Raw genomic sequence first — 25,272 nt, 5'->3', positions numbered from 1 at the left:
AAAAGCTGTGAGTGAGACAAACATTCTGAAATGAAGGAGAAACTCTACCCAGATGCTTAAAAGGTATCTAGTTGCCTCACTCATTGAAATCCAGGGTGGGCACATGCCTAAACACCTTCTGAGGATCTAGAAATCAGTGACTAAGGCTTCAATCCTACAAGGAGCTCCATGTGGGTACAGGAATCTGCTTGCACAGAGTCCATTACAGCATTAGGGCTAACTATATACTAAGACCCTGATCCTGAGTTCCATGCAGGCAGGCCCTTGTGGTGACCTACTGAAGTCTATGCAGAACTAGGGCTTTAAATGCCATCAGATGGCAATACTATTAAGCATTACTTTTAATTATTGTATATACAACATTTTCAGACCAACTGATTTTTTTCATATTGACTGTGGCCCTTTAAAATACAAAATAAAGTTTGTTCATTAATATTCACTCCCACAGCACCAGGTTTTTTACATTGTTTCCTTAAACAAGTGTTTAAAGGTAAAACATTATTTAAATAGTAAGATTTAAATAACATTAAACCAGGATAAAGCCATTTAGAAACTGGTTTATAATCAATTAAGCCTGTGGCCAATACTGTCTGCGTTACACATTTTGGGCACTATGCTTCAAGCCCCTTACTCACATAATTAGCCCCATTCAGGTCAATGGGACTACTAACGTGAACAAGAGGCACTTAGTCACTTCAGTACAGTAAAGAGTGCTGCTCAAATATCCACAGTGGACCTGACCCTTTGAAGAGCTGAGTACTTAGAACTCCCAGGCACTCCCCACTTCTCAGGATTGAGTACTCTGGGTCAGCTGCTGCAACCCTGCACAAGTAATGCCATTGACTTCAGGGGTACTGCTCACATGAGTTAGAGTTGCAGGGTCAAGCCTTTTATTTTCAATTCCACTTCACACTTCAGTTTCTTACCATTTGAATTTTCAGAGCAGCTGGCCTAAACCAAAGCAGCTACAGATTTTCTTTAACTAATCAACTAATTTAGGTTTTGATTCTGCAAGGTGCTGAGCACACTGGCCCCAATCCAGCAAAGCACTCAAGCATCTCCTGAACATGAACCTCAGTGGGATTACTTGTGCTTAAAAATACGCGCATGCTGAAGTGTTTTGCTGGATCAGAACCAGCATGCTCAGCACCTGCAGAATCAAGCCCTTAATGTTCATGATTATTTTTTGACTTTCAAAATAGGAGTTACAAATATCTCCCTTCATTAAAATCGGGAAGCATCTTAAAAGGATAAGCTATCAAAGCTGGATGGATCCATTGTATGTAATTTACCAAAGAAAATGTTGAAGGCAAGACTTTATCAAGGCAGAAAAGCTGAATGAACTATTTTACCTGTGACTTTACATACTGTATCGTTTAATAAGAATTGAAAGCAGCCTAATGCAATAATGTTTCTTCATTTTGAAATTCAGGAGTGATATTTAACCTTTTCTTCCCCCCCATGCCAATTAATTTTCTATAGCAGAGAATAGGAAATGTTTTCCTTATCTTGGTCTAATCTTCTGTAATTTTGGTCCAGTCCCTCTGTTCAAAATCCATAAGCCAAATGGGGAAACTGTGAATGCAGAAATATTTCTGTAACAGAACATCTTACGCCAAAAAAAAAAAAAAAAAGCTATATAAAACAATGTGAAACCATATTCTAGCCGGTTCTCCTTTAGGACCCAGATTCAGGAAAGCATTTTTATTCCGGACAGCATTTAATCACATGCTTAAAGTTGGTCATATGTTCAGGTGCTGTCCTGAATAGGGATTGATTTACCGTCCAGTCTCAAAATAGTTAATCTATTTAGACCAGGACATTCAAAATCTATCATGAAATATGGTTATGCTTTGTATTGTTTTAGCAGCTAGAAATCCATACCAAGATCGGAGCTTCATGGTGGCATGGGCTGTGTACACACACACACACACACACACAAAACTTTAAATTGAAAACTTACCTCCCAAAAAGCTTGGTCATCAAAGTACTTTGATTCAGGCAGTGTCTTCCATAGTTTGAAAGTTAAAATGAAACCTGTGTTTAAAAATGATACATGTGGGTGGGAGGGGCTGTTTGTAACTATTATATTTATTAGCCACATATCACAATATAATGCAGAGCTAAATATGAAATCAGAATCACAACCATGCCCCCACAAATCTTTCCTGTGTGGAAATTTTTCTGCAGGGGTGAATGTCAGATAAAGATAATACCACTTGTCTTATTTTTAAACACTTTTGCACCCCTTTATGTTGCTAATTAATAGACTAAAATATATTGGCAAAATAGAATTATCTGGATTGTCCTCCAGCCTTGCTGCTGTCTCTAATACATATAATGGGCCTAACCAAAACCTTGGGTTGGAAACCAACCCACAAACTTTGGAGATATTCAGGTCTGGATTTGAATGTGGGGTTCGTGTGCATCTCTATACAGGACATACCTGGTTCAGAATAATTTGATACACAATTCCAAACAATCTAGAAAGATTTCCTAATCCTGTGCAAATTATTGTAAAATGTTCCCCAGAATATTTTTCGCTCTTTAGCACATGGAGGTGAGACAATGTTCCTCGCAAGCAATATATTTGATTCTAAATCCATCATGCAGCATTGTGGTTTAGCCAGCAGATACTTTAAGATTGACATAATTTGGGGAGAAAACCATGTTTCCAGAAAAGCCAGCTATTATTTTCTCTCTGTAGGATTACCTGGACCCTTCCCCAGCCTTCAGTCATCTTCAAACAGTGAATGCATGAGATCCAAAGCAAAGCATGTAAAAAATGTCTTAGGTCCCGATCCTGCAAGCTGATTAGTCTGGGCCGACCCTACAAATACAGAGCCCCTTTGAATTTCAGGCGGCCTCCATGGGGGCAAAAGATTCTGCCTGCAGAAGTGAGGCCTTAATTATTAAAAATTAACACTTATGTATTAAAGCCAAGTGAACAGCGTGCCAGATTTTCAGGATAAACTAAATGATCATTAACTTTTCATATGAAAAGCTACCCAGGCACATTAAGCAAACAGGCTTATGAGCACTGTTAACTTGAGATTTCAGATGTAAACACCCAGCTCATTAAATGATTGGATCAACACAGAATGTTTGTTTATTATTTTTTTCCCCATGTCTTTCAGTGAGATGAAGTAGATACTTAAAAGTCTGCTTGATTAGCCCAACCTCGTAATTACATTTGAGCATGCACAGGAGTTACGTATTAATTATAGTCTGAAACACTCATTTTAGAGAACGGTATTGGAACAGAGGTTCCAATATGCAGTTTCTTTCACTGAACTGAAGCAGGAGCAAATAGCTGTAGAAAATATTGCAACTGCCATAATCCCACCAGAGAGAGAGATGATCCAAGATCTAGAACCAGATGACTAGATCCTCAACTGGTGTAAAAATCTACTATTGCCTTCAGGGGAGCTATCCTCAGCTGCTGTAAACCAGCATCTTACTCAGTGAGTGGAAAACAGTCTCCATATATTTTTACTGTCACTAAGGCAATATTCCGCATATAAAGATGTCCATCCTAGCCCTTCTCCTATCTGAAACCTGGAGGCTGCTGGTGAAGCATCAGTTAAAAATAACCTTGGCAAGCATAGGAATGATGCTATTGTTTTGGCCCTACTGAACATACCCCTTTCTGCTGCAACTGAAAGAAGCCTCATCACTCAGTATTTCCTACAGCTTTTTCTACAGTAGCAAGTCATCTACCTACATGTATATTTTTAGTACATCAGTCACCACAGTATCTAGGTGCCAAGAGATGCAATAAGCCAGTGAACACTGCTGTGACAGCTGATGTAATATAATCGCATACCACCTACTCTTAAAAAGATCAGAACGAAGCTATTGCAAAGAGCTTTCCCATACTGACCTGTAATGAAACCTGTTCCCAAACCTATAGCAGTCGTCAACATGAAAGAGCCAACTTCAATCAAGGCTAGATAACCCAGGCTGAAAATGAAAAACAAAAAACTTTCAGACAAAGCAAAGGACTGTAGTGAAAAATATTCCTAGAATTTTTGCCACTTACAGACTCCGAGTTACACATTAAGGTTACGCATGTGTCTGCTTGAATATATGCATCATGGCAACTTTTCGCTAACTGAAGAATCACATAATTCAAACTTATTTTTAATCATTAAATTATTGTACAGTTTCATTTGAAAGGTTCAACACACCCTACCGGACCAAAGACTAATACAGAAACCTAAGGCCAAATTTTGCCTGCTACAGGCTTGCAAAGCCCAGCAACTTGAATAGAAGTTGAGTGCGTACATTAGAGGGCAGAATTTGACCATGTACAGCCCCATCCTGTAATCTGATCTACCCACACAGCGTCCTAATGAAGTCAGTGGACTCTGAAGGAATAAAGGTCTGTCTGACTGGATCAATTGTGGATCAGATCTAAAAGAGCTACTGGGACATTTAGTCCTTCCCTCACTCCCCCTACTAGTGCAAAGTGGTCCACCAAGTACGTTCTCCAGCACGCTGTCCTGTCTAGTTTTACCCCTGAATTGGCACCCTCTCCTCTGATGTGGGTCTACTACACAGCAGTCAGAGCCTGATCCTGAGAGGTGCTGAGCAACCACATATATGTATTACCTCTTTAAAAAAATATTTTGCCTTTTACTGCCAGTTTTAATATGCAAGATTCCCTGACATATGCAGTGTCAATCAAAAGTCGCCATTTGGAAGGATTCACATCACCTGAACCCTCAGACCTCTTCAATGGCTTCCTGTCTTTATCATCAATTCAAAGCTGTTCATGGCTCACCTTCAGATCCCAGTTCAGTCTCACTTCCACTTAATCTCTGCTCTCATTTCCGCGCCCCCAATGCAGTCTACATCACCCACTTAGCAATCCAGCACTAAAAATTAATTGTTGAGGGCCTGAGCCAAAGCCCACCGAAGTCAACGAGAGCCTTTCCATTGACTTTAATGGGCTTTGGGATCTGGTCCTTGATTGTTATTAAGGGGGTTAATCTACAGTGGCCATGCAGAGCTATCTGCATACCGCATGTGTGTTCTAAAACTGAGTTCTAGCACAATACATTAATGATTAGCTGAACATGATACTTACTAAAAAGGATCAACCTACCTTGATAAACTGGCCCACTTGATTATTATGAAGAGAATGACATTGACTATCGCTCCAAGCAATCCAGGCAACCCAAAAGTGTAATGGATGCCACAGGTGTCATGAATCTTGAGCACCGAGTTCAAATATGTCTGGGGAGGGAAACGTTTTAGAAATACAGAGATGAACGTATTTACTGAGCAGAAAAGTTCTTCAGCCACACATCCCAAAATAGAATGCAGGTCTCCTCGCTCTCAGTCCCACATACTAGGCAACAGAACCCAGGAGTCCTGGCTATAAACTCTCTACATGTGCTATTTCTTAGTGTGTAAAACCTCACACAAATGTGCGTGACAGGATTTGGGGTTTCGGACATTACCTGTAAACAGTGAGATCCCAGTACTGCGATCATGCTGGCAAGCAGACCCAGAATCATGGCAATCCAAGGATGTGGAATAATGGGAGCTGAGAAACCAAGAGCAACCCCTCCTGCTAGTGCTGCATGGTGGATGTGGATCTGTGGATTAACATCACCAAAGTCAATTCACACACACACAATGATATGGCACCCACTGGATTAAATTCACCCTGCTGCAACACAACATCTATGCACTACTTAAAACCTACTTTGAGGGCTTAAGTGGGATCTAATTGGAGTATAACTGGCCCTCTGCATAGGGGGTGAATTTCACCCTTGCAGCACGATACCCAGTTAACATCTTCAATACTATTTGCTCGGGGACAAGAGATCATCAACCTGTTGAGGAGCTAGTGTTGTTTTAGCTTATTAGCCGTTTTACTTTCAATGTATTGCTAAAGAGATTAACAAAAATCTAGGTCTCTCAGCAAAGCGACCTTTGCTCTCCTCTTACCATCCTGATTTTTCCATTCCTGCTGCTCAAGGATGACAGTGCAAAAGCAGCCACAGCACTCACAGCGATGGCATAGTACGTGTTGCAGATCGCGTTCCGCTTTTCCATCAGATCCACGATTAGCACAGAGTTGAAGCTTGGCCAGAACATCCACAGAAAGAGAGTGCCTTGCAGACAAAGAGACGCAGTCCTCATTAGAATGCTCCCAAACCCAGTGGGTCCATCCCATGCTGTTTCTGCTGGCGGGTTCTAAATCCCACAGAGTGCATCCACTGCAATACCCACATTGGGAACCAGCTGATGGGACTCCATCATTCTGACAGCCCCCCAACCGTCACTACAGTTGGAGCCTCCCCAGCAGTCCTGCATTGCACATCTCAACAGTAACCATGGAATAAACATGCACCCAGAAGGGTGACTTAGCTGGGAAGGGCCTGATCTTTCAAAGAGCCAAGAGCCTCCTGAGAAGAGCTGAGGGCCCTCAATGCAGGAGATGCTCATCATCTTTCATGGTCCTTAAGCATCAGCTTTGCAATACCTGTGCTCCCTGGAAACACAGATTCAAATATCAATGGGAATGATTCTGCCTTTCATCTGGAAGAAGTATGTTTGTGCAGCAGGCAATTTACTGTGCGTGGTCCTTTCAGATGAGACCTTTAAAACCAACACCCTGTCTGTTTTGCATGGGCATTAGGGGCCTGGTTTCTGAAGTACACAGTAACCACAACTACAGTGAAGTCAATGGGAGCATTCAGCACCTCTGAACATGAGGCCCAAAAGGGTCCAGGGCCTTTGCTGAAACAGCAGGGATTTGCACTGATGTCCTTGGCCAAAACCTCCCAAGTCCTCTTACTGTTGTACCGCATGCTGGTCACACAGCTGATGTGGTACTGACCAAAATAAAGAACATGGCTATGTTCAGAATGTCTTTCATGTAGGGGTATCAGAACACCAGCACAACTGATACTAGCTGGCTCCCTTCCTGACAGGTTCAGCAGAGATGCAGAGAACTACCAGAACCATGGAGCCTGAACTCCCCTCTCCCCCCAGTGGTGGTGGTTCTTCTAGGCTAGCACAAAGAAGCTTGCACTTCTGTTGTCTTGCTTTGTCCGCTTGGTGGAGAAATGGGGTTTCTGTTTTGTTTTATATAAAAGACTTGAGACTTATTTTTTTGAATATCCACCATTCTAGTAAGTGGCTCTAGTAGAGCAAATAGCATTCCTGTTAAACAGTGTGGACCTGGAAAAATACCATGGCCACAGACTTTTCAGTAAATAGTGAGGCTAAACATTGGGTCCTTCTGCTCCAATAAACTACTCCTGCGGGAATTCTGTGCTGGTGCGCAGTGCAGAATTTGTGCAGAATTAATGTTTCCCACAGAATTTTATTTTTTTCCCTGCAGAATTTGTGATTTCCCCCAGCATTCCAGCCCACGCCTGGCACGGGCAACTGGGCCTCCCACCGTCAGCCCCGGGCAGCTGCGGCTCTCAGCAGGAGCATGATTATATTGTGTTATTTTGACAAAATATACTGAATTTTGCAGAACTTTAAAATATTGTGTGCAGAATTTTTAAATTCTGGTGCAGAATTCTCCCAGGAGTAAATAACAGGCCCCAGTCACCAGCAAATAAGGCTCTTACCCTCTGTGGGCCAGCCACCAGAGGACAACATAACCTCTCTCTCTCTCATACACATACAGATCTGAATCCATCCAGTAGAGGGCAGCAGGTGCATTCACACTAGTTTATATATTGAACATTTCAGGGCACAGTTTTGCTCCCAGGAGTTTTGTATCTATGCTGGACTATTTAGGGATATAGGCTGTATTAAAGATAAGCTATGATTTATCTTCTCTTCCCCCACCTCTACTGCCGAGGGGACTCTGAGGCAGACTCGATAATTAATGTTCTACTGTGTGCTTGAATTATATAGAGTTAATTCCACATGCTATTCACCTCATAGCAAAACTTCAAGCGCTCTCATTAAAATCAATAACTAAAACACGCAGGTTTCCAGGGTGCGGTATGTCCCTATAAAAACACGCTGGTTAGTCTATGCTCCCAGCAACACTGACAGCAGTCACCTTTGCATGAGCTTGGGTCTCCAGGGTTGAGGCTCTTTAAAGTCCCTAGATGCTTTTGCTGCTCACTTTAGGCCCTCCTGCCTGTTGAATGACTGAAAGGATGATCCCATGGCGCACACAGAGGATTTCAGGCACAGTGACCTTGATATGCTCTGAAAAACTAACAGGCTTCCCAACAAAGTGATATTATCTGGGCAGATCATGTTCCAAGCTGCTTCTTTTCCATAAGCGCAGTATAATTTCCATTTGGCATATCCCTTGGGAAACTGACATAAGCTGCACTTATCACAGAGTTCATCCCTACGGAGACCTCCTGGTCTAGTCTATTCTGTAGAGTCAGGACATGTTTCTTTCATTTTCTTTAGCAGGGCTGTCAGTTGCAGGATGACTTTTTGCCCTTAATCTTGAGCCCTGGAACCTTCCCCTTGTACAAGCGGCAAGGCAGATGATGGTTGCAGTTTGTTACAGTCTGTGCTTTGAGCACATCCCTAAAAACACATTTGGGATGCCGTCAATCACCCACTGGTAACTAACATTTGGAGTCAAGTGGATGCGTTACTTTATCTCACATCCCAGTACTCGATTTCTCAGAGACGACAGGTGCTGGGGCACTTATAATCTGCTACAGCCTGTATGCAAAAGACTGGCAAGATTATCTCTGAAGTGAAGTCAGCAGAGACTAGGCAACAGTCACCCTTATGCCCATGAAATAACTAGAGTCTTGCTCAAGGTTGCTATTGGATAGTCTGTGTCCAAAAGGCCCCAAGTTCCTCCGTCCCAATTATTTATCCCTTTTCCCATTTCCTCCCTCTCCTCCCATTTGTATCTTTCCCCCTTCCCACTTTTCTGTTCTCCAGGCAACAGTAAATAACGTAAATGTTTAGAGGGATCTTACGCCATCAAGGCTGCCCCCTCCATTCTCCCCATGCCACCCTAGGTGGCAATACCCATATCATTTACCTATGGAACTCACAACTGCAGGAGATTATGTTTTCAAAACACAGTAGAAATATTAACCAAAGTACTGTATTATTACAGAAGCAAATCACATGTGTGTATGTGACATTCACTCTTGTGCAGCACACAACCTACAATGTTTATGTCCCACTTAAGCTCTATTTTGAAAGCTTATGTGAAACTTAGGTGGTGTACAGGTCTTATGGAGGGTTGAATTTCATTCATATAAGAATCATATCTGCAGATACACTGTCAAGGATAAAGATTATCAGTCTTCATGCTTCAGGGTATAAATTAACCACCAGCTGGGGCTCAGGAAGAAACAAACATCCTTTTCCAGCACGGCGCAATGTTGCACAATAGGAGGTTTTACATCTTCCTTAGACGGATCTAGCACAGGTCACTGTCATAGACAAGACACAGGACTAGAGGTATTTCCCACTATGGCAATTCATGGTCTATGGCAGGAGTGGGGCTGGAAAGAAGGATCCAGATTGTGAATCCCTTATTCCCACTGGCAAAGTAGTTACTTGCAAGAGTAATCCCAGTAACTGCAATGAGGCTATTCTTATGAGTTGTAAGTGTTCATAATTCAGCCCTGAATTTCTGGGGGGACCCAGGCATTGGGTAGCCTTGGACACATTATGAAATTGCTTGTTTGGTCGTTCATTTGTGAGCGTCTGCACTACCTCTGAGTTGCTTTCAGGAATTATTCATGAAGACATAATTACTTTAGATAGCGAGCACTTGGGGGGTAGCGAGCTGGCACTAAAATTATAATGAAGACTTAACAGTGTCTTGATGAGTTAGATTAAAATACCAATTGCTTTGAATTATACAGCAGAGCAAGAGCTCTGGGGACTCAACAAGATGAGCATTTAATTTTTCCTTTTTTACATTGGGTGAAGGCTGCCAGGTTTCATTAGACATGTGCCAATGAGCCCTGGTGAGGTTCCAGCAAACACCCAGAATCAGCCCCTCCCACTGACAGCAGATCTTGGGGTGTACAGCCAAAAGTAGCGAGCGCTATAACCAATGCCATCTCCTGGGATCAGAGGAGACATTCGGCATAGATCATTCACTCCATTCGGGCAGAACATAGCTCCTAATAAAGGACTCAGGCGCTCATATGTCACAGTGATAGGTTCGATAAGTATTCATTTGATTTTAGCCACAGAAATCAATACCTCTATTTCAATGTTGTTTCTTTTAAATATTAAATTAATTTAGTGCTGGCACAAGGTGCCAAATTGACAGACCTGGGAACTTACATTCTCCGTGGAGACAAGGGCACAGCACAGATCATGGCAGGACCAGCTTTGTAATATAAATCAAAATAATATGGAAACAAATATCATTTCTTTAAAAAAAGAAGAAGAAAATGCTCCTTACCCTGAGCATTTTGCGTGTGTGATGTATCTTTTCCCTCCACCCTTTATCTGCTTCTTCTCTTTTGATTCTAGTCTTTGTAAGTGTTTATACAGTACCTAGGACAATGCGGCCTTGATCCTGCTTGGGGCCTCTGGGCCCTGCGGCAATACAAATATTAATAATGACACTGCCCCTGCCAATATGGTTAAATCAGTGCAAAACGGCCACCTGTAGTGGTGAGAGAACAGTTTGCCTGCCTTGGCTTTCTGCTGCATCTGCCAAGAAGGGACCCACTCAGTGCCACTGCAGTGGTGGTTTACATGATGGGGCCCATCAGCCTAAGAACGGAGCTGAGACTCACCAACTCATTACCATCTGATGGTAACAACTTTTGGTCACTGGGCTGTATTCGAACTTTCAACTTTGCAGTAAAAGATTCTATGCCCCATTCCCAATCCCCAAAGTCATTCGTCCCACTGGCCACCACAGACTGAGACATTCAAGTAAATGTCTTACCCAGCATTGAAAACAAATCAGATATCAGATTAGACTTTTCCTTTTCAACCCTTTCACTCAGTGAAGAATGGTACAGCCACCAGGAGACTGCCAAGCCAAAGTAGGTTCCAAATATGTGAACGTGCATCAAGCTTGTGTGTTCCTCAACCTGCAGACAACAAAGATATTCCATTCCTGGGTATCAAGATGTCATTGGGTCCCCTTGATGCATACAGAGACTTGTAGCTCAGTTACTTATATAGTGTCCTTCATAGGCACCCTCTCATATATAATGTTCAAGAGAACTCAGTACACACAGTACTTTTTGCAGCTCAGAAAAAGACATGATCCCTGCTCCAAGGAACCTGCAGTCTAATTCAGACAAATAAAATACACTGGTACCAGTTCTAGTGCAAGGAGATGTGTAGATACCCTCAGGCTGGAAAAATGCTTCCCAGAAGCAGATGGTTAGAAGGAAGAAGGGATTGGTGGATGGGGTGTGGAAGGCTGCTCCAAGCATGGTGGGCAGCATGAATGAGGGAGCAAAGGGGACAATTCATTATTATGATTACTATTATTTATTTGATGGGTGAAGGAACCAAAGGGAGGGCTAGGCAGGAACCTGAAGTGGGAGTAAGACGGGCCACGTGGAAGTTGGGGCAGAGCCTTGAAGGAGCTTTAACTTAATGCAAAAGGAAAGAAGCCACTGAAGAGACTGGAAGAAGATGTGATCAGAGCAGCAGGAAAGAAAGCAGGAGCGTGTTGGCTGGGATAGAGAGGAGAAGAGGTGAGGTGCAGAAGGCCAGAGAGAAGGTGCTGTAAACAGAGTGAGACACAAGTAGAATCCCCAGCCACGTAGCCCTTCCACATGCAAAACTCCCATTCATTTCAGTGGCAGCTGCATGCATGCAATAAACTGCAGGATCAGGCCCAGAGCAAACCAGCCTAGATCTGACTATCAGTCTAGCATCAATATCAGACCAGCAAAGGGGAATGTTTCCAAAGGAAAACAAAGGTTTGTTTAAACCCCCCAAAGCCTTTTCCCGCGCATATGATAATGTGGTTACCTACCTTCAGGAATTTTACATTGATCCATCTGCTCGTACTGAAAGCTGCCACCTCCACCATTGCCATCCAAATCAACTGAATAGGGTTAGCCTTGCCCAGAAGAGCTCCAGCTGAGATTAAAACAGCAGCTACGCTTATACTGGCCTTTAATACGCTTTTAAAAAAGGAGAAAGTTAATTGTAAAACTAATTGAACCAAAAGAGTCATTAGTAGGCAGCACTGTGCCAGACATTCATTATGGAATTCTCACGCTTGCGAGGTAGATCCCCATTTTACAGCTGGGTAAACCAAGACACAGAGATTGAAGGGCAGCATTTTCAAAAGTGGCCTCCCATTTGGGGTGTCAACATGAGATACTCTGGGCCCAATTTTCAAAAGTACTAAGCACACATCACTCCGACTGAAGTCAACAGAAGCTCAGCACGACTGACCGCCAACCCCAAGGTGCCTCAAGCTGAACTGAGACACCCTACATCAGAAGTCACTTTTGGAAAATGTGGCCTTAGTGGCTTGTTGAAAGCCACAAAGGGAGCTAATGTCAGAGCTAGGATTGGAGCTCTGGAATTTCTGGCTCCCCAACCTGTGCCCCAACCACTAGATCACACCGGTCTCTCTGCACATGGCATTCTGAGGTCCCTACAGTCCTCACACAGAATGATTTCTTTCCCTTTCCCCACTTCCTAAAAGGCTGTCCACCATTTTGTCCTCCTTGCAGTTTCTATCAAGGAAATAAGGGATGTTAATGACTCAGACACACTGTAATTTATAGATGTGTTCTGGGCTGTTCTTGACCTTTACAAGGGTATGTCTACACTACGAGGGTAATTCGATTTTACTTAAATCGAATATGTGGAATCGATATTGCAAAGTCGAACGTGTGTGTCCACACTAAGGACACACTAAGGACAGTAATTCGACTTTGTGAGTCCACACTAACGGGGCGAGCGTCGATATTGGAAGCGGTGCACTGTGGGCAGCTATCCCACAGTTCCCGCAGTCCCCGCTGCCCATCGGAATTCTGGGTCGAGCCGCCAATGCCTTCTGGGTAAAAAAAATTTGTCGTCATCCGTCCGTCACTAACGCCCTCCCTCCCTCCATGAAAGCGCCGGCGGGAAATCAGTTCGCGCACTTTTCTGGTCAGTGACAGCGCGGACGCCACAGCACTGCGATCATGGATCACGCTGCGACCATCGCTGCACTTGTGGCCGTTCTCAACACCTCGCAGCTTATCATACACCTTTCCCTGAGGCAGATGCAGAGAAATCGGGCGAGGAGGCTACGGCACCGCCGTGAGAGCCTGAAGTCGGAGAGTGGCACAGAGCTGTCAGAAACCACGAGCCCCAGCGCCCAGGACATCACGGTGGCAATGGGGCATGTGGATTTTGTTGAACGGCGATTCTGGGCCCGGGAAACAAGCACGGACTGGTGGGACCGTATAGTGCTTCAGGTCTGGGATGAATCCCAGTGGCTGCGAAACTTTCGCATGCGGAAGGGGACTTTCCTCGAACTTTGTGAGTTGCTGTCCCCTGCCCTGAAGCGCAAGGACACCCGCATGCGAGCAGCCCTCACTGTCCAGAAGCGAGTGGCCATAGCCCTCTGGAAGCTTGCAACGCCGGACAGCTACCGGTCAGTCGCGAACCACTTTGGTGTGGGCAAATCTACCGTGGGGGTTGTTGTCATGCAAGTAGCCAAGGCAATCGTGAAGGTACTGCTCCCAAAGGTAGTGACCCTGGGAAACGCGCAGGTCATCATAGATGGCTTTGCCGCGATGGGATTTCCAAACTGCGGAGGGGCTATCGATGGGACTCACATCCCTATCCTGGGACCGGACCACCAGGCCAGCCAGTACATCAATAGAAAGGGCTACTTTTCAATGGTGCTGCAAGCACTGGTGGACCATCGGGGACGGTTTACAAACATCTACGTCGGATGGCCGGGCAAGGTTCATGACGCTCGTGTGTTCAGGAACTCTGGTCTGTTTAGACGGCTGCAGGAAGGTATTTACTTCCCAGACCACAAAATAACTCTTGGGGATGTGGAGATGCCTACAGTCATCCTCGGGGACCCAGCCTACCCGCTAATGCCCTGGCTCATGAAGCCCTATACTGGCGCCCTGGACACAGAAAAAGAACTGTTCAACTACCGTCTCAGCAAGTGCAGAATGGTGGTGGAGTGTGCTTTTGGCCGTCTCAAAGGGAGATGGAGAAGCTTACTCACTCGCTGTGATCTCAGTGAAACCAATATCCCCATCGTTATTGCAGCTTGCTGTGTGCTCCACAATCTATGTGAGAGCAAGGGGGAGACCTTTATGGCGGGGTGGGAGCTAGAGGCAAATAGCCTGGCTGCTGATTACGTCCAGCCAGACAGCCGGGCCATTAGAAGATCCCAGCGGGACGCCCTGTGCATCCGGGAGGCTTTGAAAGCTAGGTTCCTGAGTGAGCAGGGCAACCAGTGACTTTTCAGTTTGTGGACAGAGAAGCTGAACCTGCCCCCGTTTCTTTACCCAGTTCATTTTGACTATCCTCTCCAGTTACATACCCCCTTCACCCCCTTCCCCTTCCCAAAAAATAAAATCATTTCGATTTTGTTAATGAACAGCGTTGTCTGTATTGCTGTTTTCGCGGGAATATTTTAAACCGGGGACGCAGACTGTGGCGGGGGGCGGGTTCAGTGTTCTGATGCAAATGATGCTTCTAAACTCCCGGAATGACAGGCTCCGCACTGGTGGACTGGTTATTTCAATGGAGAACATGAAAAACACCTCCCAGACTGACCAGGGTAACCAGTGACTGCACTGTGTATGTGTCCTGATGCTGGACCTGACACCGCCTCTGTACCCTGCTAAAGGTCACTGTCCTGCCCAATTACCAAGCCCCTTCCCCCCCTCCAGACAGACTCTCCCTCAAAAGAACCTGACTGAAACAGTAATGGACAGAAACAAACATTTTATTGCGAACCAGACATGAAACGTGGGGTGTGAAACTTGGACGGGGGCTTCTGTGAGGTGGGTGGGAAAGGACTTATGAAATTTTGGGGAATGTCAGCCTTCTAGTGCTAGAGCAATCTGCAGGGGTTGACTGAAAGTTTTAACGGCCCTTGCCGCCCCTCCTTCTTTGGAGTTTGGGTGAGGGTGGTGTGGGACTTGGTGGCGGGTGAGGGCGGTTACAGATAGACTGCAGCGGGGCTCTGTCCTCCTGCCTCCGGTCTTGCAGAACATCCACAAGGCGCCGGAGCGTGTCCGTTTGCTCCCTCATTAGTCCAAGCAGCTTTTCAGTAGCCTGTTGGTCCTCCTGACGCCACCTCTCCTCCCGTTCCATGACTGCTCGGTGCATTTGTGACAAGTTCTCCCTCCACTGTGTCTGCTGGGCTGCCTGGGCTCGGGAGCAGTCCATTAGTTCTGAGAACATGTCTTCACGCGTCTTCTTCTTCCTCCGCCTAATCTGCGCTAGCCTCTGGGAGTGTGCTGAGAGGCTGGGTTGGGAGACAGTCGCAGATGTGTCTGTGTGAATTGTGAAAAGGGAGTGAATTCCTGAGACAGATAAATGAAATTGTATACAAAGAACCTAGTCTTTCTCTGTTAACAAGACCATGCACTGCACCTCTCACATGCGCACTCAGGACAAGGTCGAATTTTCGGCCGTCGCCTTCAGTGCCTGTGGACTTGCGGAGGTCTTGGACTGTTCAGAGAACTGTGGCTGGAGACCTGAACTTCTGGAGCGGGCAATAATGGTAAGCCGCAGACTTGTGGCTGCTTAAAACTCCAGCAGTAGCACTGGCCTCCTTTCACATTGAAAGCAATGCCAGTCTCTGCTGCCAGCAATCAGGACAGCATCAACTCTGCCCCTGTCCCACCCCCTCGCGGCTGTCCCAGGGAAAGATCCCTGTATGCTGCCCCTCTCCCTCCACCGCGTGGCTGTCAAGCAGTCCCAATACTAACATTCCCCTCCCTAATTCAAAGCAGGGCGTCATGAGCGACATCACCCTCCTGAGGATCCCGGACACCCAGAGAGAACGCATGCTGCGGGAAAGCATGCAGAAACCGGGGCCGTATGCCGCCATGCTATGTCGGGCCATGATCCCGGAGTACTTGATTGTGGCGTGGAGGGGGCATGTCTGCTACCACGGAGGGCCCACTAAGATCGCCCTACCCCGGAACCTGATCAACAGGCTTGAGCTCTACCTCCACGAGACCTACGAGGAGTTCTCCTACGAGGATTTCTCGTCGATCCCCGGCCACATTGACCGGATTTTCGCGTAGGTGCACTGGGACTATGGAGTGGAGCGTCTTGGGCCTGGGAATCATGGAGTAACGGACATTGTGAAAATTTTTTAAAACACTTGGGACTAAATTGAGAAGAGCCCAAGACAGAGAAATCATGAAAACCCATTTGTTACCTTTGTAAATATTCCTGTTTTGTACCTGATTATTTTTTTACTAGTTTACAGAACTTTTATAAATGTACATTGTTAATAGTATAAATATTACCGTTCTGTTTTAAATAAATGTTTACATGTTTACAGCACTTACTGCTTGATCCTTCCCCTGATTCTGTGTCCGGGGTAAGGGATGGGGACGGTTGGTACGGGATCTCGGTAAGGGTGATGAAGAGCTCCTGGCTGTCGGGGAAATCAGCGGTGCCAGCGCTGTCGACTGCCTCGTCCTCCTCATCTCCTTCTTCATCTTCCCCGTCCGCTGTCATGTCCGACGAGGAACCGGCCGCGGACATGATCCCATCCTCGGAGTCCACGGTCAGGGGTGGGGTAGTGGTGGCGGCCGCTCCCAGGATGGAATGCAGTGCCTCGTAGAAACGGGATGTGTGGGGCTGGGATCCGGAGCGTCCGTTAGCCTCTTTTGTTTTTTGGTAGCCTTGTCTCAGCTCCTTGATTTTCACGCGGCACTGCGTTGCATCCCGGCTGTAGCCTCTCTCTGCCATGGCTTTGGAGATCTTCTCGTAGATCTTAGCATTCCTTCTTTTGGAGCGCAGCTCTGAAAGCACGGACTCATCGCCCCACACTGCGATGAGATCCAAGACTTCCCGATCAGTCCATGCTGGGGCCCTCTTTCTATTAGATTGCACGGCCATCTCTGCTGGAGAGCTCTGCATAGTTGCCACTGCTGCTGAGCTCCCCTCGATGTCCAAAGAGGAACTGAGATTCAAACTGCCCAGACAGGAAAATGAAAATGAATTCAAATTTTCCCGGGGGTGTGGCTGGTCAGAGCATCCGAGCTCGGACTGCTGTCCAGAGCGTCAACAGAGTGGTGCACTGTGGGATAGCTCCCGGAGCTATTACCGTCGATTTCCATCCACACCTAGCCTAATTCGATATGGCCATGTCGAATTTAGCGCTAATCCTCTCGTTGGGGAGGATTACAGAAATCGATTTAAAGAGAGCTTTATGTCGAACTAAATGGCTTCCTGGTGTGGACGGGTGCAGGGTTAATTCGATATAACGGCGCTAAAGTCGACATAAAAGCCTAGTGTAGACCAGGCCCAATATTCTGGAATTTCAATTAGCTGCTTCTCCTGCCTCTTGCCATGAGAAAGAACGTGCTGAAAATCCTAAAAATTGTCCCTGCAAAGGTAAAGATTTTGTCTTACTTCTGATGGGAAAATCATCTACGAGCATATTGCTCTGTAGTTGCAGACTATTTTCTTGTGTGTGCAGCACGCACAGCTGGGGCAGGAGATGATTTTTATTTAAGGAAACATAGTGCTTCTGAAAGGTACTGGCCTGGGAGCTGCGCAGACCAGACTGTCTAGCAATCCAGTTGCTTTCACATCGCCCTGCCAACGTGTCTTAACCCTGACCAGAAGAGGTCACCTGGAGGGGTTACGGGGAATTCAGTCTCTGTGGCCTTGGTCTCTCTTCTGGGTCTGCCATTAAAGTTGTCATTTGTGAGGATGACTTTTGTGAATGTAGACTCCTCTCAAACTACCAGTCTCATTTCACATGGGGACCCCAAAATGACCGTCACATGATAACAACTTCAGTCGCTACAGACCTAGGCCAGAGCTGGACCAGCAGTAGAGCTGGGTGGGAAACGGTTTTCTCATCCTGCAAATATTTTCAATAGTTCAAAAAAAAAAAATGTCCAGTCTCAAACTGGGGCAAGGTCAAAATCTCAAGATATTCATGAACTGAAAACCCCCCTTCTCCCACCTCCGCCCCATTTCAGGTCAATCAGAACATTTTGTTGTGATCATTTTGAAACATTTTGTTTCCATTTGAACCTTTTCTTCTTTTTTTCAGTCAAATGAGCTTGAATTTCTAAATGAAAAAAGTCATTTCAGTGCAAAAAAACGAGAATTTTTAAATTTTGATGATTTAGGAAAAAAATTCCCCAACCTTTTTTAAGTCAGAAAATTCATCCAACTTAGCCCTGTTTTGCGAACAGCTTTGTTTTTGACAAATCTGCATTTTTCACCCAACCCCCCCCCCCAATTTTTGAAAAATTCCCCACCAGCCTAGCACTTCAGGATTCTTTATCTTGTGAACCAATCCCCTGAGCCATCAGCATGAGTCTTGTGATGACACCTTTTGGCCAACTTCCTGCAAGATCTTCCAACAGGTCATAGCCCGCAAAATCCCACTTTAGTTAGCGCCTGTCAGAAACTCTTGCTGTACTGCCACACAGTAGTAATGGCTACATATCTAATGACGGGGCTGTAATTAATTCAGCAAAGCCAAAAATCAAGACGAAGGCATTGAGCAAATGAGAACAGTTAGGAAAGGTCTCGGCAGTTTGTTGTGCTGCTCCCAGTGCCTTCACATTTTTAGATACACGTAACAAAATCATTAAGGCCGTAAAGGATATAACAAGAAATGAATCTAGGACAAGAACACTTAAAGGCATTTAAAAAGCAGAATGGAGGTGGTGATTTACCTCTGATGTCCTAACAACACTCAATGAATTTGGCTGCAGCAGCAGAAGGAATATATTTATGCTTGCCTCTTCTACAGCACATTCCATCCTAAGATCTCAAAGCATTTTACAAACATTCATGAATTAAGCCTCCCAACTGAGTTGGGTATAGATGGGGAAACTGAGGCACGGGGGGGGTTAAATGATTTGCTCGGGATCACACAGCATGGTTGGGGCAGAAATGGGGATGAACCACAAATCTCCTGACTCCCAATTGGGTGACTCAGGCACAAAACCATTCCTTTCCTGTCTGGGAAAGAGGAAGAGAGGGAGCTACCTGTAGTTCCATAGTTATACTACCCAATCAGTACCAGTTAGTATCTGACATTTTGCTTGTATCCTGGCCACGTGTTGTGTTTGCCAATGGAGTCTTCTTACACTTAACAGTAGATGAGATGTTGGAACTGTAAATGCCTTTGCCATATACCAGGGGTGGCCAGCCTGAGAAGGAGCCAGAATTTGGCATCGTACATTGGTAAAAAGCCACAGTAATACGTCAGCAGCCCCCACCATCAGCTTCCCCCCCCCCATTCCCAGCGCCTCCCGCCCACCAGCAGTCCCACTGATCAGCCCCTCCCCGCACCTCCTGATCTGCTGTTTCGTGGCATGCTGGAGGCACTGGGGGGGGAGGGGGAGAAGCGAGGGTACTGCAGGCTCAGGGGAGGGCGTGGTAAGGGGTGGAGTGGGGGCAGGGCCTGTGGCAGCGCCAGGGGTTGAGCAGGTGGGCCCTCCGGCACATTGGAAAGTTGGCACCTGTAGCTCCAGCCCTGGAGCCGGTGCCTATACAAGGAGCCACATATTAACTTCTGAAGAGCCGCATGTGGCTCCAGAGTCACAGGTTGGCCACCCCTGCCATATACTATAAACAGCAGTAGTATTCCATAATTCAATCAATGCTCAATAACTAGCTAATGGATGCAGGATTTTGTTTTGTTTGGGGGAGGGGGAGGAAAAGGTAGAGGATATCCATTAAGAAAAGAGCAGAGGTCATGAATTCTATGACCATTAACAACATATGTAGCTACAGGTTAAAACAATGATATACAGTTAGCAAACGCCATGTCTCATGATATAAACTGAGCTCCTCAAGGAACTGGGAGGAATATTTCCCTTGAATGTACAATGTGCAGTATGATGGTATTGGCCACTGCTAGAGGTAAGACAATGGAGTATATGGACAAGCTGTGTGATGGCTTATGGGTAGGACAGGAAGTAGGATAACAGGCCAGATGGACCAGTGGAGAGGGATAGCTCGGTGGTTTGAGCATTGGCCTGCTAAACCCAGGGTTGTGAGTTCAATCCTTGAGGGAGCCATTTAGGGATCTGGGGCAAAAATCTGTCTGGGGACTGGCCCTGCTTTGAGCAGGGGGTTGAACTAGATGACCTCCTGAGGTCCCTTCCAACCCTGATAGTCTATGATTTGATACACTCACTCTGTGCTTCAGTTCCCCATCATAAAATGGGGATAAAGCCACACCTCTCTACCTCACAGGGGTGTTGTGAGGGTAAAGACTCTGAGGCACTCAGATACTATGGTAATGGGGCCATAGAAGAAAGGTAACTAGATCAACAGATGGCAAAATGCAGTTAAAATTAAAAAGCCAACCATGAAATAACAAAAAGTCGTGACGGTGCCGCTGGGTAAATATACCAGGAAAAATTACCTTAGCCACAGCACTCAGAGATGCTACATTAAGAGTAAATGATCCATTCTAGGATGTATGAATTACCTGTGCAGGCTGATTTGCACTTTTCCTGCTGAGGAACAAAACAAAAATCCTTCCACGAGCATAGCCCACTGAACTCCAAGTGCGGCAATTAGCAGGTTGAATCCAGTGCTGCTAAATCCATATCTTTTCATGAAGGCCAGGAGGAAGCCAAATCCAAAAATCACCAGGACGTTGACATCTTGAAATGCTGCATGGCAGAGAAACCGATAAATCAGTCAAGTTATCAATGCAGACCAGACTCCAGGTTAACACCACAGCAGTGGTCAATAAACCTGCTGACAATTAATAACTGTCTCAGAGTTATCCGCCTACATTCTGGTGGAAAAGGAGGGTGGTGCAAGATCGTGCTGGACTGAAGGATGGAGGAGAGACCATCAAGTTGGGACAGGAAAGGAGATATAAAATAATAACAGTGCATTTCAAGAGCACTATTTATCAGGGGGCAAATCCTTTTATATATTAATCCATACTGCCCCCCACCCTCTGTGAGGGAGGTCTTATCCTAATTTTTCAAATGAGGACGTGAGGCACAAGAAGGTTTAGTGCCTTGCCCAAGATCAGAAGAGCTGGGAACGGAGGCTGGGCGGTAGTACGGTCTAGACAATGAGGCACTGGACTGGGACTCGGGAGTTCTGGGTTTTACTCCTGACTGTCTTTGACCTGCTGTGTGACCTTAGGCTTCCACTTCCCCACTCTGTGCCTCTGTTTCCCCTCCCATCTTCTCTCTGTCTTGTCTATTTAGATTGCAAACTAAGTGTTACAAAAATGTGAAGATGTTTATAAGCACAATGAAAGACAGAGGCAGTAATATGTTTATGAGAGCACTGGTAATTGCTTTCAAATGATCCCTTGCAGTCAGTCAGTAAAAACAAAGGACCACATTCTGTTCTCCGTTACACAAAACCAAATCAGCAGGATTGGCACAGAAGTAACTGAGAACCAATTTGGGCTGAGATCTGCAGAGAGTCTTGTCTTGCTTCATTTTGAAAACAATGACACTCTCCTTTTCAAAGTGGGCCGATTGCCCTATTTTCACCATTACTGGAGGAGTGCTGTATCTGAGATAATAGTCAGCTAAGCAAAATTTCTCTCTACTGCAACTCTGTCTGCTAAGAAATGTTTCTTTGGAACAGAGTCCCCTTATCAAGGCACAGGCAGTGTGTCTGCTTCTTGTTGATTTTAAACCCCACCTTACACATACACACACCAACCACACACACCCAGCCCCCTTCGTCTTCCCTGAAACATCTCAAGCCTGTTTTTTGATGTACAAATTCAAAGTGACTACTAAAAGGGGCCAAACATGTTATGCCATAGAATTTGTAATATTCCGGTGAAAGGTCCTCACAAAAAAGATTTGTCAGTCTCTAAGGTGCCCCAAGGACTCCTCGTTGTTTTTGCTGATACAGACTAACACGGCTACCGCTCTGAAACAAAAAGATCTGAAACCCTTGATTCTGCAGACACGTACACAAATGAGTAGTTTCATCAAAGCCAATAAATTGAATTACTCAGACACATAAATGTTTGCTGCATCAGGCCTTAGCAGCGGCGGCTCCAGGCACCAGCGCAGCAAGCGCGTGCCTGGGGCGGCAAGCCGGTCGCCGTGAGGGCGCCAGAAGGTCTGCTGGTCCCACGGCTTCGGCGGTAATTCGGCGGCGGATACGCCGAAGGCGCGGGACCGGCACATCACCCGCAGAGCCGCCATCGAATCCGCGTGACCGGCGGCCCTCCCGCAGAAATGCCGCCGAAGGCAGCCGGACTTCCGTGCCTGGGGCGGCAAAGAACATATAGCCGCCCCTGGGCCTTAGATTGCTCTTTCTGTGCCATAATTTTACAGCATCCAAAAACCTTCTAGGCACTTCACCAGAAAGACATGGTGCCTACTCTGAAGAACTTACAATGTGATTTTAGATGGGACGCAGTGAATGAGAGAAGCAAACATGGAGGGGAAAAAGGACTAGGGTTACAAGAGTGTTGTGGCTGTGTTGGCCCCAGGATATTAGAGAGACAAGGTGGGTGAAGTAATATCTTATTGGACCAACTTCTGTTGAGGAAAGAGACGAGCTTTCAAATGACAGAGAGGTCTTCTTCAGGCCTGGGAAAGGTACTCAGAGCGTCACAGCTAACAGCAGTAAGATCACATGGCATGTGCATCTTCTGGGCAGTGAATTGAAAGTGTATGTTTTTTTAACGAATAATTATTAATGATTATTGACTCGCTTATTGTGAACACCAGGGAAGAAGTGAGTCATAAGGACTGTGAATGAGCAGAAGGTGGTAGTTTGGTGAAGGGCATGGGCCATGTGTAGGACGGCTAGAGAAGAGAATGAACACTGAGGCTGGAACCACTGGAGAAGTGGAAGGAGATCTCCGGTGTATAAATCTCTGTATCCCTAGGCCTGGTAGCCCCAGATATGTGCTAATAGGTATATTCTTATGTCGATGTGCAGGTTTCTACACTTCATAGCAAGGATTAAAGCAAATGTATAGGGAGGGATGCAAGTTTCTGGCTTTTGAGCAACTCACATACAAAATATTAAATGAACCCAACTCAGTGCATGACCATGGGCAAGTCACATCCCCTTTCTGCACTTCAGTTTTCCCGCATCTGTAAAATGGGAGTAGTAAGACTTACCTATCTACCTTACAAGGAAGTCATGAGGATTAATGGGTTAATATTTGTACACCACTTTAGACAGGTTACACGCTATATATGTTTTATCATAATTGCTAATATATATCTTCAGTCAATGTATAAAAACACATTTCTCAGATGCAGGATTGTGTACAAAAGGTTCAATGCTTACAACATAGAAGCGAAGTCTGGTACCATAAGACAATCCCCAGCGTATTATTAAATAAGAAAAAGGGCTACTTTTGCCTGCCAGTACACATTTGATAACAAATATAAGGCCTAATACGGAGCCCATTATTTAATAGTTTCACCTAGTAAGGGGCAGAAACCAAGACCCAGCTTAGAACAGCCCAAGATCCTTGGGGAAGGTTGGATCTAAGTTCTGAACTTCACTGCTCAGACTCACCACTAATTTTAATCCATTCCTACTACCTGTCACACTATTTCAATCATAGAATCATAGAATATCAGGGTTGGCAGGGACCTTAGGAGGTCATCTAGTCCAACCCCCTGCTCAAAGCAGGACCAATCCCCAACTAAATCATCCCAGCCAGGGTGTCAAGCCTGACCTTAAAAACCTCTAAGGAAGGAGATTCCACCACCTCCCTAGGTAACCCTTAAGCCTGTCCTTAAGCCTGATTATTTGTTGCCGTGCACATTTTGCATTCATTTGTCCCAGGCTTTCATCCATCCCGATTTTTTATTATTATTTTGTATGATCATAGTTCCAAGATCCCCAGTCTTGCACCTGAGCCCTTTGTGCTAGGCACTGTACTAACACAGAACAGGATGGTCTTTTCCCCTCAAAGAGCTTACAATGTACATATAAGATGAGAGACAACAGTGGATACAGACCAGTGAGGGAGCACAAGGACACAATTTAGTAGTATTTGACACCCACTTTGGCCTGGTGTAAATGACTGCAGAAGGTGCAAGCCAACCGAGTATTTAAAGGGAAGTACCCATAATATTTGTCAGATGTACAGCACTGTTCAAAACAAGCTCAAATGCACCCTGAACCCTACCTTTAACAACAGGCTTGCAAACTTACCAGGATAGATGTCAAGGTCTTTTGGTGTACTTCCACTTTCATTTGAAAAGCAAAACCAAAATATGAGGATAAAGGCAGTTTCCAAAGAGAGTATGAGCCCTGGCAGACCACATCGGAGACTGGGAGGATAGTCAGAACCCATTGTACGTTAGCTCTAGTGTTAAAAACACACACATGAATATTTTTCTTCTATAAGAACGTTCCACCAACCTCAAACCAAAAGAAGGTGGGGGGTGAGGAGGGAATAAAAACTTCAATGCGATAAGAAAGCCCAAGAGGCGTTAGCAAGGAATAGCTCCTTATCTAAGGCCGGTCAGGAGTGCAAGCCCGCAGCGACGAACATCAGTTAAGTCAAGTAGATCTGTGACGTGCAAGAGTATGTATATTTAAATGGTAAAATTCTGGCGTGTCAGAGCCCTCTTCACCAGCTACACCAACTGCTGGTGGGCCTTATTGGTTAGCCAGGTTATAATTAAAGACAGGCATGAACTGGAACATGGGAGTTTTGCCATTGATTTCAATGGAGCCAGGATGTCACCTTGAATCTGAACCCCTCCCCATATTGAGGAAGGAAGTATTCTGATCCAGGAGCCTAGTTCGTGAGTCAGTTAGGGTTGCTTTGTGCCAATATTCCAGCAAACAGCCTCCTTAAAAGCTGGTGGATCTAACCAGCGTATGGGAATCTCTGGTGGTGTAGAGCTACCATAGCGCCTCTTATGCCATCCTCCTCTCCTGGACCGTACAGAGCGTGGCTATGGAAAGGGGGACATGGCTGGAGCATCTCTAAACCCTGGTGATCCCCAGCTGCTGGAAGCCTTTGGCAGAGCTAGCATCATTTAGAGCAGTCATGTGCCTATGTAATCTATGCCAGGAACCAGGCCAGCCCCGAACTACCCCCGACACCCTCACACAGCTGTAGCCTAGGGCTCCTTGGGTGCAGCTGAGAATCTGACCTCAGATCTAGGTCCAAATCCCAGATCCAAACACAACGGA

General features: G+C 45.6%; 1 protein-coding gene across 1 annotated transcript; it reads right to left on the bottom strand.

Annotated features, from left to right (window-relative positions):
- Positions 1–24,479, bottom strand: LOC112109231 (RH-like protein). The gene is made up of 10 exons (XM_024203662.1): positions 24,280–24,479; positions 20,591–20,777; positions 11,939–12,089; positions 10,889–11,036; positions 5,962–6,128; positions 5,469–5,606; positions 5,111–5,241; positions 3,884–3,963; positions 1,964–2,037; positions 1–1,575 (listed from the first exon to the last, which is right to left on the bottom strand). Exons 1-10 carry the CDS (start codon positions 24,419–24,421, stop codon positions 1,549–1,551), a joined length of 1,245 nt encoding a protein of 414 aa, XP_024059430.1. The 5' UTR covers positions 24,422–24,479; the 3' UTR covers positions 1–1,548.
- Positions 24,480–25,272: the final 793 nt, after the last annotated feature.

This window comes from Terrapene carolina, unplaced genomic scaffold (genome assembly GCF_002925995.2).
Source record: "Terrapene carolina triunguis isolate 2854851 unplaced genomic scaffold, T_m_triunguis-2.0 Scaffold236, whole genome shotgun sequence".
NCBI lineage: Eukaryota > Metazoa > Chordata > Testudines > Emydidae > Terrapene > Terrapene triunguis.
The sequence above is the reverse complement of the archived record's forward strand: the minus strand, read 5'-3'. Positions and strand labels throughout refer to the sequence as shown.